This window comes from Setaria viridis, chromosome 9 (genome assembly GCF_005286985.2).
Source record: "Setaria viridis chromosome 9, Setaria_viridis_v4.0, whole genome shotgun sequence".
NCBI lineage: Eukaryota > Viridiplantae > Streptophyta > Magnoliopsida > Poales > Poaceae > Setaria > Setaria viridis.
Window position 1 is genome coordinate 7,756,704 of NC_048271.2, and position 17,055 is coordinate 7,773,758.

At 47.2% G+C, this 17,055-nt stretch overlaps 3 protein-coding genes across 3 annotated transcripts; 2 read left to right on the forward strand and 1 right to left on the reverse strand.

Moving 5' to 3' along the window:
* Nucleotides 1–744: 744 nt before the first annotated feature.
* On the forward strand, nt 745–5,111 carry LOC117839983 (beta-glucosidase 8). Its single transcript, XM_072291126.1, has 11 exons — nt 745–1,283; nt 1,494–1,556; nt 2,022–2,093; nt 2,183–2,254; nt 2,351–2,438; nt 2,817–3,060; nt 3,626–3,741; nt 3,832–4,049; nt 4,140–4,171; nt 4,287–4,389; nt 4,497–5,111. Exons 1-11 carry the CDS (start codon nt 1,019–1,021, stop codon nt 4,922–4,924), a joined length of 1,701 nt encoding a protein of 566 aa, XP_072147227.1. The 5' UTR covers nt 745–1,018; the 3' UTR covers nt 4,925–5,111.
* A 3,064-nt stretch (nt 5,112–8,175) lies between these two features.
* LOC117839607 (beta-glucosidase 7) lies at nt 8,176–11,920 on the forward strand. The gene is made up of 11 exons (XM_034719988.2): nt 8,176–8,642; nt 9,225–9,283; nt 9,395–9,470; nt 9,560–9,631; nt 9,726–9,813; nt 10,040–10,283; nt 10,488–10,603; nt 10,694–10,911; nt 11,001–11,032; nt 11,161–11,263; nt 11,368–11,920. Exons 1-11 carry the CDS (start codon nt 8,414–8,416, stop codon nt 11,640–11,642), a joined length of 1,512 nt encoding a protein of 503 aa, XP_034575879.1. The 5' UTR covers nt 8,176–8,413; the 3' UTR covers nt 11,643–11,920.
* Nucleotides 11,921–13,441: 1,521 nt separating this feature from the next.
* LOC117837197 (eukaryotic peptide chain release factor subunit 1-3) lies at nt 13,442–16,734 on the reverse strand. The gene is made up of 2 exons (XM_034716785.2): nt 16,548–16,734; nt 13,442–15,066 (listed from the first exon to the last, which is right to left on the reverse strand). The coding sequence occupies exon 2, from the start codon at nt 15,036–15,038 to the stop codon at nt 13,725–13,727; it is 1,314 nt and encodes a 437-aa protein (XP_034572676.1). The 5' UTR covers nt 15,039–15,066; nt 16,548–16,734; the 3' UTR covers nt 13,442–13,724.
* Between the last annotated feature and the right edge of the window lie 321 nt (nt 16,735–17,055).

A 17,055-nucleotide genomic window follows, 5' to 3' on the forward strand; every position in this document is an offset into this window, starting at 1 on the left:
GCTTCAGATATTCCACCATCGACCACTTGCTTCTCAGTTGCTCCTGTCAAGTGAGCAGCAGAGGAAGCCGTCACGTTGGACCGTTGGTCCATATGCAGCGGTGCAGCACGAATCTCCCTGCTGTACTGTAGTGCGTCACAGCTCATGGAGTGTTCGATTCCAATCACTCAGACAGTGATCAGTGATGGCGAGCAAGACCGAGGCTGGCACAGTACGGCGCTGCCATCCGTACACACTGCTCACAAGCCAAGGACACGAACACGAGCCGTGAACCACGGGCCGTCAAGTCTGCAGAGTGCAGCCATGCCTCCACGGACCACCGGTGCCAGATCGCACCCAACCCGTGGCTACGCGACAGGTCTGTCGCATCGGATGTTCGGATGTTAATTAGGAGAATTAAATATAAATTAATTATAAAACTAATTGCAGAACCTCTAGGCTAAATCGCGAGATGAATCTATTAAACCTAATTAATCCATCATTAGTGAATGGTTACTGTAGTACCACATTGTCAAATCATGACCTAATTAGGCTTAATAGATTCATCTCACGATTTAGCCTAGAGGTTGTGTAATTAGTTTTGTAATTAGTCTAGATTTAATACTCCTAATTAGTGTCCAAACATTTGATGTGACGGGGGCTAAAATTTAGCCCCCTCCACCCAAACACCCCATAGCAATTCAGCATTCAGCAGCGTGCAGCGCGCCGTCCCGCCCCCGGAGGCGGATCAGCTTGGAGTGGAGCTCGCCGAGCCCGCAACCCCGAGATGCCGGGGCCGACCGGCCAGGGGCTGAAGGAAAGGACCAATCACGTGCGCCGGTGCGCGTGGTGGGTGGACTAGACCGGCAGGTATCCTACTCGCACGCTGCCAAAAGGCAGGCATCTATCTCACTCACTCACTCACTTGACTTCCACCGACGAGAGTGACTGCCTGTGAGCGTGAGGGGAAGGAGACGGAGACGGAGGCGAGACGCTTGAGCTGAGCTGCGGCGGCTGCTTGGCGTTGGCGCTCGCTGGGATGGGCGCCGCGGGGTGTGCGGTTCCGCTGGCGGCATCGCATTGCCGCCGGCTGCAGCTGCTGATGCTGGCCCTGGCGCTGGTGCCGCTCGGTGGCCGCGGGTTCCGCGTCCGTGCCGTGGGGGCGGACACCGGCGGGCTGAGCAGAGACGCGTTCCCCAAGGGGTTTGTCTTCGGGACGGCGACGTCGGCGTTCCAGGTCGAGGGCGCGGCGTCCACCAACGGCCGGGGGCCCTCCATCTGGGACCCCTTCGTCCACACCCCCGGTAGGCAGATCCTTCCTTGGCTGCTAATAAGCACACTGATTCCCAAGTAATCAGTTCCTGTTCATATTTCGTACTATTTGCAACGCACGCTAGTCGATGTCTAGTGATGAGGGGCTGCTCAAGCCTCGAGTTGAGGGATAGAAAATGGAATGTTCAGGCTTGTGCTATGAAATTCATGGATGCTGACGCTCTCTTATGTGTGATGAACAGGAAAGATTGCTGGAGACGCGAACGCGGATGTTACAACTGATGAATATCACCGCTACAAGGCACGTCGCAATCATATTTCCCACCTCTGTTTTAAATTTATTGCCTAATCTTTTAGTTGATTGATGGATCAGACCATGATTGTTATTTTACTGGCCATGAGGATGCTTTCATTTATGTAGTTCTATCAAAATTTATTCCTAACATGAAGAAATATGAAAAAAAGGAGTATCCAAGTAAAATCAAATCTTCCTCACAAAAAAAAAGGTAAAATCAAATCTGGGAACAAGCAATCTTAAGGCTTCTTGTGTTTCTCAGTAGTGTTGGGCTCTGAGCAAAGGTCAATGTCATGCCATAAGCTAGGTTTGTTGCATCAAACTGCTTTAGAGCATATGATTTTAGGAAATCTCGAAACAATGCTGGTAAGAATTAAGAAACCTCTTGAACCAGGATTCAGTTCTTCTTTTAGAAAATTATTAGGAACTACTTCTGTCAATCTGATATTTGGTGTCTTTATGCTACTACAGGAAGATGTTGATCTCATGAAAAGCCTGAATTTTGATGCATATCGGTTTTCAATCTCCTGGTCCAGGATCTTCCCAGGTACATAATCTGACTCGAAAAACAGCATGTACTCGAACTGTTTAGTTGTATGAGTATCAGATCCATTGATGTATCTTCGGTTTATCTAGATGGCGAAGGGAAAGTTAATGAAGAAGGTGTACAGTATTACAACAATCTTATAGACTACATGCTTAAGCAAGGTAATGATTCAAACACGAAAATCCGGCCTTCAAAAATTTTGCAGTGACACTATGTCCCTCTCTCTCTCTCTGAATGCTCCCTTCAAAACTGAGCAGGGCTTACTCCTTACGCCAACCTTAACCACTATGATCTTCCACTTGCGCTTGAGAAGAAGTACAAAGGCTGGTTAGGCCCAAAAATTGTGTAAGTGAGAAACAGCTCTCTTATCTTGTTCATGTTAAAATATGTGTAGGGTCTTGTACTATATTTTTTTGCGGGTAGGGTCTTGTACTATATGACCTTGCCTACATTTGATACACATAGTTGAGACTCATGGCTTCATTGTTAAGTAATATATGAATTTGTACTGGAAACATTGCCATTTATCCTGTTGCGATGATTCAAAGATGGGATAGTGGTTTGATTTTAAAATTTTGCATCAACATCTAGGCAAATTTTATGATGGCTTAGTACTTTTACCCTCATGGACAAGCATGAAGTGATATTTGTTCTATCTAGGTATATATTTCATTTGTTCTTACCATAATCTGTAATGGGTTTTTCGATATTATTTTTCTGCAGGGACATATTCGCTGACTATGCCGATTTTTGTTTCAAGACTTTTGGCGATCGGGTCAAGAACTGGTTCACATTAAATGAGCCAAGGATAGTATCATTCCTTGGCTATGATAAGGGGCTTAACCCCCCTAACCGATGCACCCAATGTGCTGCCGGTGGCAACTCAGCAACAGAACCTTACATTGTTGTTCATAACATTCTCTTATCTCATGCTACTGCAGTTGCAAGATACCGCAATAAATACCAGGTATCTTTCTACTGAAAAAGAAGAAACAAATAGAAATTATTGCAGATACGTTTCAGTATTAGTACCAGGATAGCATGCTTGTCTACGACAAAAATAGAAATTGATGCACTGACACTGAAAGTGTCAATAGTAGGATAATTTTCATGTCTGCAGCAACTAACACAAACCCGCAAGTGTTAATTTTTGGATTTTCTTAATGCTTTAATGCTTCATGGCCTTTCCCCCCCAAAAAACTACACAATTGAATAGCAAAAAAATGAGATTAACTGCTGATAAATGCATCATGATACATGATACACTGAGTGTTTCTCAAATTAGGTTTTTTTTCTACTTTCTAGGGAAACTGAACCTGAAACGACCACCTGTACTATGTTATATTTTACAAAACTCTATTTTTGCATGCTGCGCTGAAGCAATCCAGTGACTAATTTATTAATTTAAAGCATATTCTGCATTATTAATTTATTAAAAATATAGTTTAAACCTAAAAAAAAGAATTTCTTGTTGCAAGATCTGAATGCTCTATTTTAGCTGATCCAGAACAAGTTATCCTTTTTCCCTATAGGCAACTCAGAAAGGCAAGGTTGGGATAGTTCTAGACTTCAACTGGTATGAACCTCTTACCAACTCAACAGCAGATCAAGCAGCAGCACAAAGGGCCAGGGACTTCCATGTTGGTTGGTAAGATCTTAATGGCAAATATGTGACAAACTTCAATATTTTATTTAACACAGTTAACAATATTAACCAAATCAAACGGTCACAATTCAGGTTTATGGATCCATTAATAAATGGACAATATCCAAAGACAATGCAGGACATTGTGAAAGATCGGTTACCAAGTTTCACACCTGAACAGGCTAAGCTAGTGAAGGGCTCATCAGATTGTTTCGGGATCAATCAATATACTACATACTATATTTCAGACCAACAAACTCCTCAGCAAGCAACACCAAGCTACTCGTCTGATTGGGGCGTTCAATATAACTGTGAGTTACCAACTTACTTTTCTGGTTCTATATGTGTCACTACAGTTTCTGAAGATATAATCACCTTCTTCCATCCTGTGAACTTTGCAGTTGAAAGAAATGGCCTACCTATTGGACAGCTGGTATAAGCCTTTTCTTCTTACCACTTTATATATCCCAGTTTATTCTGTTGGTGGTACAAGATTGGCAAGTGCAAAATTGCATGAAAATTCTCTGACAATGAATCAACCTGTCTAGGCAAACTCCGTCTGGCTCTACATCGTCCCAACGGGCATGTATGGAGTTGTGAACTACCTAAAGGAAAAGTACCAGAATCCAACCATCATTATATCTGAAAACGGTACTCGAAACAACCTATCTCCTTCAACTGAAAAACCCCCATTCCCTTCTATGCGCTGCTCCTTGAATCTCATCTTCAAATCACGGTGACATGAATTTTTATACCAGGAATGGATCAATCTGGAAACCTCACGCGCGATGAGTACCTGCATGACACCGTGAGGGTCGAGTTCTACAAGAACTATCTCACGGAGCTGAAGAAAGGGATCGACGAGGGCGCCAACGTGGTCGCCTACTTCGCCTGGTCCCTCCTTGACAACTTCGAGTGGCTGTCGGGCTACACGTCCAAGTTCGGCATCGTCTACGTCGACTTCACGACGCTCAAGCGGTACCCCAAGGACTCGGCCTACTGGTTCAGGGACATGCTCTCAGGGGCAGGCTCAAAGGCCGCCACCCCTCAGACTGGCTCACAAAGTTCAGCTGGCAGTCCGGCTGGTTCGGCTCCGGCCGCCTCGAGTGGCCCTGCGCTCCTGGTTTCTCTGCTGGTCTCCTTGTGCTTGCTTGTTCCATCCGTCTTCATGGTTTCCTCCGCTTAGAAATGATTTGGTCTAGTGTCAAAGTACTTGATTATTTGTAGCAGACGCCAGCGGCATGTTCATTTTAGAGACATGTTGCAAGGCAGAGGGACCATGGTTCAGGGCTTTTTTGGCCCCGGTTTTGCTATGATTCAGAGCCAGCTTTGTACTGATATCATGTTTATGGATAAGTAATTTTTTTGGTGTACCTCCAAGATTTTGTTCTGTTTTCGTTGTCATTGTGCGTACCTGCTTCTTAGTGGAGTTCTTTTCTTTTGTTTTGGCAAATGAGTGTCGAGTTTTCATACACAGATTCCATCGAAAGGTGAGAAAAAGAACATGTGCCCTGCAACTCTGCAGGATTCGCGGTCGCTGGTCCATGAGTCATGATTCGCACGGATCAATAATCAGATTCGGAGCGATCTGATCATTTAGAGGGAGAGGTCGCGTGCGCTATTTGGTGATTCCTTCATCGATCGGTAGCTGCACGGTAACCGTCGCCCGCTCGGACGGAGCTCCTCTAGAGGAACGCGCGCGATAATGTACTCTACTTCGGAGTTGACAGTTAGGTACTGTCCGTTTCGAAGGCAGCATAGCGAGACAAACGGTAAACAATGACGCAGAAGATGCTCGTGATCCTTGCGTTGCTCCGCCTCGTGAAAAGGGAAGAGATTCCATTCAGATCGCAGTATGGCAATTGGCAATACTGTGGCCTTCCGTTTTGATCTCGAACACAGCAGGGGCTCGATCCGGCCGGCGTGAGCCCTGATGGGGCGCGCGCGCCGGTTCCGAGAAAAGGATCGCGCCACCCACCGAAACCGACAGATCGAACCATCAAACGAGCGAGGACAAGGAGAGTAGACGCGCGCCACCCGTGCGCTCGGGTAAGCTTTGATCGCACCCACCAGCCGTGTCGGCTCGTAGGCAGGATACCGCCGAAACTCGGGCGCGCGGGGGCACGGACACGTCCTCCACATCAAAGAAGGATGCCCTCGGCCCCGCCACCGTACTTGTATTTTGGGACTGGTAGTGGTACGCTAGCTATGAGTGCGAGGGGCGTGAGCGAGACTGGTGTTGAGTGACCCGTGCCGTGACTCGTGAGCCGCCGCAGCTGCGGCAGGAGGGAAAGATGGCTGCACGGTGGGCGAGCTGCGCGGCGCTGCTAGCGCTGCTGGTTGCTTGCGGCCGCGGCGGCGGCGCGCGTGCGCGTGCGGCGGCAGGGGGAGCGAACTGGCTGGGCGGGCTGAGCCGGGCGGCGTTCCCCAAGGGGTTCGTGTTCGGGACGGCGACGTCGGCGTACCAGGTCGAGGGCGCCGCGCTCACCAACGGCCGGGGACCCTCCGTCTGGGACGCATTCGCGCACACCCCGGGTACAGTAGGAATCATCCCTCGCTTACTTCAGCTGTGCCCGTCCCTAAGCTCCTAAGGCAAGCTAGTAGGCTCTGTTAAGATAGTTGTTCTCATGTAACGTGTATATGCAATGATATATAAGCTCGTGCCAGATTGTGTTTGTTATGATCTAGTGCACGAGAAGGGACAGGACTCGGTTAGGTTGTAACGGATAGAATTAGAGATAGACTAGATGAACCGAGTACCTTGTGTTCCAAGTTGTAATTCAAACCATGTATCTCTTGGCCGATGGCCTATATAAACGTGGAACCGTGATCAGCCGAGATAGGCGATCACGTTTGACCTAGTGCCACGATTCTTTCAGGCTCGGCTATACTGCACTCTGACTTAGTGGCCACGAGATGTTGAACTACTCCTTTATCCAAAAAAAAAAAACTAGTGTACGCTGGGCTTGCTGCACTACTACAACAGTCAGATTCTGATGCTTCACAGCTTAAGCGTACGAAATGATCCGTGTCTAACCAAGTTCGGTGCCAGGATATGAAAGTGGGGATAAATGGAAGATGATAAGTAGACAACCAATCGTGCGAACCATGTTAGTAATCTCTGGTTTTTCTGTTGGTCTCCTTGTGTTTTCTATCAAAATCCGTCTTCACGGCTTCCAATCGATCATCCATTCAGGAAAACACACTTCATCGTGCTTACCAATCGCAACAGTTTGCAGTGGACGCCAGCCGCAGCATGTCCATTTTGAAAACATGTTGCATCGAAGAGAGACCTGCCGTGCCGATGGGACAATAATTTAGGTCTTCTTCTATCCTTCTGCGAGGATGCGGAGCGAGATTTGCGGATACATATCATGTTTTTATGTATGGATAATAAACCGATGCTTTCCGTGCGTCTGCGTTGATTCAACTGATGATCTGTACTCCTCGTTAGCTTTGGGAATACAATACAACGCACCCTAAAATGATTGAGAAGGAACACGCGCGAATGATTGCGCATCGATAGCTGTTAGCTGCTGCACGGTAACCGCTTGGAGCCTCTCTTTTTTTTTTCGTTTGAGGTAGCCTTGGACGGTAAACAATCACGCCAAACATTCTCGTGATCCTTGCGCTGCTTTAGTGTACTCGTCACCTGCAGCTCCAGTTTTATTCGGAACTCGCTGCGGGAACTTCGGATCGTGCAAAGGGTGTGCGTGCCCTCTCTCACGGTCTCATCACCATCCTCATTTCTCACCCAAAAAAATATGACCAACTCCGTTGATTGGAATTCGGTGGACATATTCCACTGCAATTCACCTAGCGCTTTGTTGGCTCATGAGTGATAAACCAACCAAAACCTTGACGGGAACATGGGCTTGATCTGCAACCCAGCCAGATCGCTTCCCACGTGTTCGTGTTCGTCCGAGGTGGCCAGTACCCGCACATGGAAGGTAGCGGCAAGAGGAAAGTGTTCCGTCCCAGGCAAAGACTTTCGAGGCCCGGCTGTTTCACCAGGCAAGGCCGCAGCCTGAATGCCAGATTTGTGACGCGCACCGCGACGTTTTCGTCGCGGCCACGTTCGCGGAACGCGCCGTCGCCAGCCGCGCCCACACGAACTCTCCCTTCCCTGCACATGCGCGCGGACGGACGGGGCGCGCCGCGCCGAAATCCCAAGGCATACCACCCACACCCACCCACCCACCCACCGCAACCCGACAGGCGTCGTGAACCGGGCGCCATTCCCGGCGGTAACGCCTCGTCATCGATCGAACGAACATGGCAACGACGCCACCAGCCGAGGAAGGCGAGGACTGGAGCAGACAGGCGCGGCCCCACGCGGGCGCGCGGAGTAATCACCGGCACCGGCTGCGTCGAACCCACGCACGCCGGATACCGTCAAGACTCGGGCGCGCGCGCGCGCACCGGCACCGCAAGATCCCCGTCACCATCAGTCATCATCCCAGAGATGCCCCGATCCACCACCACCACCGACACCCATTGATGAGACGAGGCGGACGGTGGGCAACAAATAGGACACACCGGCTAGTGCGCCAGCACAGTCTTGTCAGTCTAGCCTGCTGCTACTGCTACTGTGCTGGCTGACGCCGGCGGTGGGGCTTGGGCGTGAGCGGATTGCGAGCTGCCACTGCCCGCTGCTGCGGTCGGCGACGACGAGATGGACGCTCGGTGGGCGGTGCTGCTCGCGCTGCTGGTGGCGAGCGCCGGCGCGGGCGGCGCGCGCGCCGCGGGGGTGAAGGGCGCGAACTGGCTCGGCGGGCTGAGCCGCGCGTCGTTCCCCAAGGGGTTCGTGTTCGGGACGGCGACGTCGGCGTACCAGGTCGAGGGCGCCGCGTCCACCAACGGCCGGGGGCCCTCCATCTGGGACGCATTCGCGCACATCCCAGGTACTGAATCGTCTCTCGCTTTGCTTCCCTTCACTTCACTAGTGGGCTCTGCCTCGGCTGGTACGGGAGTGAGGAAATCTGGTGCGTAAGCGTGGATATCCCTGGGTAGCATGAATAGAAGTACTACTTGTTAGTCACTCACGTCAGTTGCCATACCAATGCTGCAACACCAGCGCAACTCAATTGCCATAGTCACTCAGGCGCTAACTGCTGGTTGGATCTCTCCGAATGCGAGGAGAGCAAATGCACAAATGGTACTTGATTACCAGTTGGTTAGGACATTCTTGCGGGGTGGGACTGTGGAACTGGGAGGGACAAGAGATGCATCTAGGCAAATTAATTATGAACCGAATCCGGAATGTTGGACAACGACTAATCTGATGTTGATTGGTACTCCAAGCGTTCATCGAGATCTATGCATCCTGGTCCTCACTAACTGTGGTCAGCTGTTCAGCTTAAACTACTTTCAAACAGTCCATCTAAACTTGAGCCTCAGATTCAGGATTGGTACATTGGCACCTGCTCAATCTTTGGAATTTCTGCCTAATAAGTTTCTCTATTCCTTTTTGTTGCAATGACCAGGAAAAGTTGCGGGAAATCAAAATGGAGATGTCGCAGTGGATCAATACCATCGCTACAAGGTAGTACTTGACTATGAGAAGTAAAAAAACCGATCTAGGTTTTAAGAAGATAAAATTTGAGGCATAAGAGAGTTTGATAGACTTATATTGTATTCTTTTGTTCTGCTACAGGAAGATGTTGATCTCATGAAAAGTTTGAATTTTGATGCCTACCGATTTTCAATCTCATGGTCCAGGATCTTCCCAGGTAAATAAATCTAACTTAGGTTGTAAGACGGTAGTGTAAACCTATGTTTTTAGATGTTACTACCGCTGATACACCTTTGGTTTATTTAGATGGCGAGGGAAGAGTCAACCCAGAAGGTGTAGCGTATTACAACAATCTGATAAACTACCTGCTTCAGAAAGGTATAACACAAGTTGGAATATGATGATTCTACATCTGAGACTTTCACTGGAACCTATATAAACATGCTTGAATGTCTCCTTGACAACTGAGCAGGCATGACTCCTTACATCAACCTTTACCACTACGATCTACCTCTTGCACTCGAGCAGAAATATGGAGGGTGGTTAAGCTCAAAGATGGCGTAAGTCAATTTTAAAATTAATCAATGTTTATACCTTTCATATTTATATGGAAGTGCTTCTACTTTCTATGTTTTCCCAAAAGAAGACTACACAACATAGCAGCACTCAGGTATATGTTAGCCTAGCACCCTAGCTAAATGTGCCCGTGATGCATCTCTAATGTCACAAGTTATAGAAGGAGAAGTACCGGACTATATTTATGTATCTATATGATTTGTGTTGCAGGGACCTCTTTACAGAGTATGTTGACTTCTGTTTTAAGACCTATGGCGATCGTGTAAAGCACTGGTTTACATTCAATGAGCCAAGGATAGTAGCACTGCTTGGTTATGACGCAGGGTCAAATCCTCCTCAAAGGTGCACCAAATGTGCTGCCGGTGGCAATTCAGCAACCGAACCTTATATTGTTGCGCATAATTTTCTCTTGGCACATGCTGCTGCAGCTGCAAGATACCGTACAAAGTACCAGGTATTCTTTTTCTTCAGAATTTCCTAGAATTCCCCTGAAAACAAAACTATGGTCAATGTACTTTCATGTTTTAAACTCTGTTCCTCATGAAATGCATTAACTAACTTTATTTCCTAAAATAGTTGGACACATAGCTATCGATTGTCAATAAGATCTTCCATGAAATTGCTGATGGAAGAATGGCATAATATTTTCAAAATGTAGGCTGCTCAGAAGGGTAAGATTGGAATAGTCCTGGACTTCAACTGGTACGAAGCTCTTACAAACTCAACTGACGACCAAGCAGCGGCTCAAAGAGCTAGGGACTTCCATATTGGTTGGTAAGCTAATGAGTGTCTTCTGTCGGAACCTAAGTTTTGAAAAATGAAACTGCAAGTGGATAATATCGTTAACTATTACATTTGATGCAGGTTTGTTGATCCATTGATAAATGGACATTACCCACAGATAATGCAAGATCTTGTGAAAGAGAGGCTGCCAAGGTTTACTCCTGAGCAAGCTAAATTGGTCAAGGGCTCAGCAGACTATATTGGGATCAATCAATACACAGCCAGCTACATTAAGGGCCAGAAATTGCTCCAGCAGACACCTACTAGCTACTCAGCTGATTGGCAAGTTCAATATGTTTGTGAGTTTCTCGCCTTAAACAAGTTTTATTTAAATGTGTTTATTTTAGATATTTTCACCTAATTAACCTTCACCCTACAAATTCTGCAGTAGCACGAAATGGCAAGCTAATTGGACCACAGGTGTGCAGCTCTTCCTTCACTCTTTCTCAGCGTTGTTTACTTAACTTGCAGTAGCTAGTATGATATTGTCGCCAACAAATTTAATAATAGTGTAGCAAATTCTTACTAACCATTGTATGGATATGTAGGCGAATTCTAATTGGCTTTACATCGTCCCGTCGGGAATGTACGGATGTGTGAACTATCTCAAGGAGAAGTACGGAAACCCAACTGTCTACATAACCGAGAATGGTACTCAATAAAATCCTATGCTTCTCTACTCCACATTTCACATGAATATGTTGCATACCAAGGGTGAAGGGATCCATATATCGAACTTTTTTTCTTGTTCACAGGAATGGATCAACCTGGAAACCTGACCCGCGACCAGTACCTGCGCGATGTGACAAGGGTGCGGTTCTACAAAAGCTACCTCGACCAGCTGAAAAAAGCCATAGATCAGGGCGCAAACGTGGCTGGCTACTTCGCCTGGTCTCTCCTTGACAACTTCGAGTGGCTATCAGGATACTCTTCCAAGTTTGGCATTGTCTACGTCGATTTCAACAACAAGCTCGAACGGCACCCGAAGGCTTCAGCCTACTGGTTCAGGGACATGCTTAAGAAGAATTGAGGTTCCTAGAGGCGAAGCGCGAAGTTAACATTTTTCTCTGCTTTGCCTAGTGTTTTGGATGGCCCAATGGTTCGAATCCAGCTCAGTGCTAGGCTATCAAAATGGGAATAAAAGAAGACGAACAGCCACTCCAATTGATTGTGCATTCCGTTCCATGTAATGGTCAGAAATGTTGTGACTTGTGAGTATGTTTTCTGTGGAGTTCGAGCTGTGGTTATTTATCTTGTGGATTCAACATATTTGAAAGAATGCTTGATCACGAGTGATATCTTGATGAATGTCCTTGTTTGATCAAATCTACTAGGAGTATTACTTAAGAACTGCTCAAGGTTTCAGATAGCCATAGTAGGATCAAATGAAACGGAGAGCCCACATTCACTAGACGTACAGTTAAAAAGGCTCTATTTGATCACCTCCTTTATTAATATACAGACTGATAGTTAACTTGTCAACTTCTTTAAGAAAACAGTCTATTTGATTAGATTTTTTATACAAATAGTTCGTTTTTCCCTGATGAGGAAGCTACAAAATTTTTAAACATTTTACACAGTAATTCCTCCTGGATTTTTTTTCTTTGAGAAAACGCTTCTTTGTTCCATTTACTCGGGCCTTCAACGCACGCCACCTTGGCCAATGTATCCAGTCCAGCAGCACCCCAAAATTAGGGGGCAACTGCAACAACAAGCCCGTTCCTCTCCGTCCGCGCTGTCTAAGTTTGCCCTCCTCGGCAAACCTCAGCCAAGGCCGTCTCGAAACATGCATCAGCCACCACAAGCGCGCCACCATTTTGCATGCCGGCCTCCACCAGACACGTACCGCTCGACCCCCGCGACGACCCCGAGCCCCGCCCGCGCGCCACCGCCGCCGCGTCGCCATGGCCTCGGTGCCCGTCAAGCTCGCCGCACTCGCCGCGGCGATCGTCGCCGCGGTCGCGCTCAGCTCCTTCTTCCACTTCCGGTGCCGCCACCTCCCCACGCCCTACGTCTCCGGCGGGACGCGCCGCCTCATCGTGGTGAGCAACGAGCAGGAGGTCGGCGACGAGATGGACCTGGCCGACAGCAACGTGGAGCTCCGGTGCCACGGCTTCCGGGAGCACGACCACAGCCGGCCCGTGTGGTCGGCGCTCACCAGCATCTGCAGCGGCGCCGAGGCCAACCTCACGTTCCCCGCCGTGCACGGCGACGAGGTCTTCGAGGTGCTCTGCTCCTACCGCGGCGCCAACCGGTGCTGGGCGCACGGCGTCCGGGTGTTCGCTAACCCGGGGCACGACAACCTCTTCTGCTCGGAGCAGATCGGCGGCTGCACCATCAGGTTCCGCAAGGACGGCGGCGTCGAGAAGGTGTACGAGGCCAACGGCCGCCTCGACGTGCTGCCGGCCATCTTCATGGGCTTCGTGCCGGACTTCGACAACGCCAGGGACGGCGGCTGCGCGTCGGCGAGCTGCGTCGGGAGGACGATCAACAGGGTGATAGGCGAGGAGAGCTGCTGCGACGATTCCTGTGGGGGGTGGGAGAAGGCGAAGCCAAAGAAATGATCCATGCTCACGCATGCGTGTAGGATTCAAACTTGATCTTTTGTATAATGTAGAGCATTGTGATGATGTACATGAATAGAAGGCACTTGAAACCAGATCGAACAATATGACTTCAGATGCTGCTGGATCGATCCGAGTTTTGCATGGGAATCAATGGTTTTTTAATTAGATCCAGGCATTTTATAGAGTTCAAAAGGAAGCAAACATGTCCCCAGCAAAACTCTAAACAATTTGTTACACAAAACCTAACCAGCAACAAACACGGTGGCCAAAGTACGAGTACAATACATGTATTGCAATGCTGTCATTGCAGCATTTGCTAAAAGTCAAACCTTAAACAATCTCATATATTGTCTACAACACAACAGGACAGGAGGTATGAACCAATTGCTATGATGTCCTTAACAATGCAATTGAAAGCTGCTGCAGAGGAGACAAAACAATCATTTTCTGAAGTACTACACAAAACTGAATAATTGCAAAACTTAAAACATTGTAGCAGCTGCATCCTTCCAGGGTCCAGCACAGGCATGTGACTGATTGATTGCTTAATCAGAGTCTTCATAGACCCCTTCGTCGTCAGAAAGCTCATCAAAAGAACGGATATCCAGTTGATAGCGCAACATGCCACCGATGCCACCAAATCCTCTGCAAAACTGTGATCCCTCTTGAGATTTGTTGGTAACAAACTCAAGTGTGCACCCAAACTTTTTGTACTCATTAGCAAACCATTCCAAAAGTGAGGTTTTCTCCTGAACCTCCAACTCCGCATTGGTAGATGGATCACGGAAATGGCTCTGGTCAGCTTCTTGCTCTTTGTTCAGATGTTTGATAATAGTTTCTCCAGTTGCACTATTCTTAAGCACATATCTGTTGACATCGAGGTTTTCCCACACTATGAGCGTCTCAACAGCACCCATTTCAAGAGCCTTCAGTGTGTCATCAACACCAAAGACATACTTCCCTGTATCTTGACTAATTTCTTCAAAATATTTTCCAATCAGCTTCTTCTCCTGTATGAATTTCACATTTGCTAGAATTTCAGCTGACAACTCAATTGCTTGGTTAAAACCGTTCTCACCACCATACGAAACATCAACAACATTAAGTATTTTGGCCTGGAGACGCTGGTCAAACATATCAGATTGGCTCAGTTCTGTCTTAAAATCAGCAGAACCAGCCAATATAAGTCCAGCGACATTAGGCTGACTGGTAGCTGGATTGATGAAAAACTGTGTAGCAAGTTCAGCCGTCTTTCGGACATAATTGTGACGCTTTTCCATTCGAAGCCGAGCAAAACGAAGAGCAGATTGTCCTCCTCTTCCATGCTTCTTCGGCAGATCAACAGTGAATTTGTGAAGCACTTCACGGGTGTTGCCACTCAGTGTGCCGAAAAGAGTTCCATTACCATCCATAACAATGAAGCCAAACTTGTCATCAGATTCCAAGAGTTCATTCAGAGCTTCAGTATGGAACTTATTGTCACAAAGATACAGGGATGCGTTGATAGGCTTGAAGGGCTCAAAATCAATGGTAACTTTCTTTTCCTTGCCATCTTCAGTAACAATTGTTCCAGTGTAGAGAACAAGTCCATTTGGTGGAACCTTGTTATACAGCTTCAGCCTCTGCTGGGCTGAGGTGATGGCTGCTAGAACAGATTGCCGATTAACTCTGCTCTTAATGTTTGAAGCAGTACCATATTCATCACCCAACATCTTGGTCACACGGGAGATTTGATCACGTGGAGGCATAATCAGAGAGATCATGCTGGTACCATTGCCTCTAGCAGATTCCAATGCCTTGATCAACTTCTTGATCTTCCAAATCTCAATGTTCTTGTCAGTTTCCTGACCGTCAGACATCTTGGCAAAAGTACAGTACTTGAATCACCTGCAGAATACCAGATGTAAAGATCAAGAGAGTTAGATAAAGAGAGGAATACAGAAGCTAGGAAGCATCAGAAATTGCACCTGAGCAGATTACAGATAGAGTAATGCAGAAAGTAGATTAAAATAGTGGTAGTAAATTGACCATAGCTGTTTTCTGTCAAAAAAAATAAGAGTAGTTGCATCCATCTTTGTTGGATGACATATTACGATAGGAGTTGTAAAGAGATCCAGACTCTATCATTGTATCTAGACAGGACTACCCACTGTAAGGGATTGAGTCATACTCTCCCAAAAACATACATTGTAATCTTTCAAATATCATTGAAGCACAGATGTGAACATGTCAAGGTAGCAAAGCACTGTACCTCAAAACTTAAAATCAATATCAGTATATAATCTTCATCAACTTGTGTACAAAGTATGATTGTGCTTACATGGACATTACTACATGATATTCACAAATGAACCACATATGCAAGCATCATACAACTTATCAAAATAATGAGGAATTGTATGCTCTATGCTGCCTTCTGCAAACAAATAACTACTTATGAAAGAAGGAAGAAGTCCATTTTACTTCATTACACCATTAAATCCTATATCGTAAGTTCGTAACCAGAGGCCAAAAAGAAATCTAGGGTGTTAAACTTCAGTGATACTTTAGGGAGTAGAATGGACTTCCTGTAAATAATTTCAGAATTGACGTACGCACTGAGCTCACTGTCCAGGCAATATACATTTAGGAATTTAATGGTGGAGCTTACATTCTACTGAGATGTATGCCCTAAAGAAGAATTTATTGAACGATTTGTACATCCTTTTGCACCCAATTTTAATACACGTAACATAAGTTTAGACTAAGATTCTTAAGCAATGAAATAGAAACAAGGATACCTCCCAAAATGATTATTCTCCTGGACATTTAAGAGCACATGAAGATCTAGTTATGATAACACGAGACTTTACAATCCTATGTAACACCTAATAAATCAGAAAAAGTTATGAAAGGAAGCCTTAGGTGCTCATTGGAAATTACTACTTCACATGCTGACGGTTCGTCAAATTGTACAGAAGAAAAACTATCAGCAATTGCTAATGAACAATTTGGACATCATCCAATAGGTCAAAGGGCCACCACAATCTTCTGCATGTACATGTGAATGGATGAAGGCTTCAAACGTCGCTCATGGGCTCTGGCGATTTTGCTTTCCCAAGAGTAGGATATAAGCAAACAGAAGAAGTGGGATAGATATGAGAAAACACAGCGAAAAGCGAGCAAAAATAGAGTAACGACAGTGGACTCTGCCGCTCTCGGATTAACAGCATTCTCGTCACCAAATAATTCTGGTAGCTACACTGAAACGCTTGGAGCATCCACCCCGGAAAAGGGGATTTAGATTCGAGGGCTCAGCTCACAGCAAAGGATTAGATCCTGCAGCGCAAACGAGAGGTTCCCCCAACCAAGCATGTGGTTTCTCTTACCGACGAGACAGCGAAGAGGGGGCGGGGTTGCGTGCTTCCCGCGGAGCCTTTTGGCTGGAGGCGTGTGCAGCGGGGAGGCGCCGATTGATTCGTCGCCTCGCCTCGCCGCGCCGCCGCCAACGGAGTGGGGGAACGGGATTTGGTTAGGGCAGGAGGAGCATGCCGCCAAGCGCCAAGCAGCTAGAGTATTTTATTCGCCTCTAGTCGCGCACTCGCGCTCCGTCCGCTTGTCAAGCGCGCGACACCGGCGGCCCGGCCGCAGCCCACGTAGTGGGTCGTACATGAGCATGGCCCATGGGCGTTGGTCACACGTGGGCTCAACAGGTGAGCAGGCTGCATGTCTAATCGAGCCCATGAAATGATGAAAACCATCATGGCGCACCATCTTGGCTAAGTGCAGCCGTGCAGGAACAAACCGACATTGTAACCATACCTGAACTGCATTCATAGCTCAAACCAAGATCATCTCTGCATGCGATATGACAAAACAGAAACAAACGCGGGGTAA

What these genes read in the sequence shown, in the direction of transcription:
- LOC117839983 (XM_072291126.1), top strand. Translation starts at nt 1,019, where the DNA reads ATGGGCGCCGCGGGGTGTGCGGTTCCGCTGGCGGCATCGCATTGCCGC. An exon ending in TGGTTAGGCCCAAAAATTGT is followed by an intron (nt 2,439 to 2,816) that starts GTAAGTGAGAAA and finishes ATTTTTCTGCAG; the next exon opens with GGACATATTCGCTGACTATG. An exon ending in CATCATTATATCTGAAAACG is followed by an intron (nt 4,390 to 4,496) that starts GTACTCGAAACA and finishes TTTTTATACCAG; the next exon opens with GAATGGATCAATCTGGAAAC.
- LOC117839607 (XM_034719988.2), top strand. Translation starts at nt 8,414, where the DNA reads ATGGACGCTCGGTGGGCGGTGCTGCTCGCGCTGCTGGTGGCGAGCGCC. An exon ending in ATCAATACCATCGCTACAAG is followed by an intron (nt 9,284 to 9,394) that starts GTAGTACTTGAC and finishes GTTCTGCTACAG; the next exon opens with GAAGATGTTGATCTCATGAA. An exon ending in TGTCTACATAACCGAGAATG is followed by an intron (nt 11,264 to 11,367) that starts GTACTCAATAAA and finishes TCTTGTTCACAG; the next exon opens with GAATGGATCAACCTGGAAAC.
- LOC117837197 (XM_034716785.2), bottom strand. Translation starts at nt 15,038, where the DNA reads ATGTCTGACGGTCAGGAAACTGACAAGAACATTGAGATTTGGAAGATC.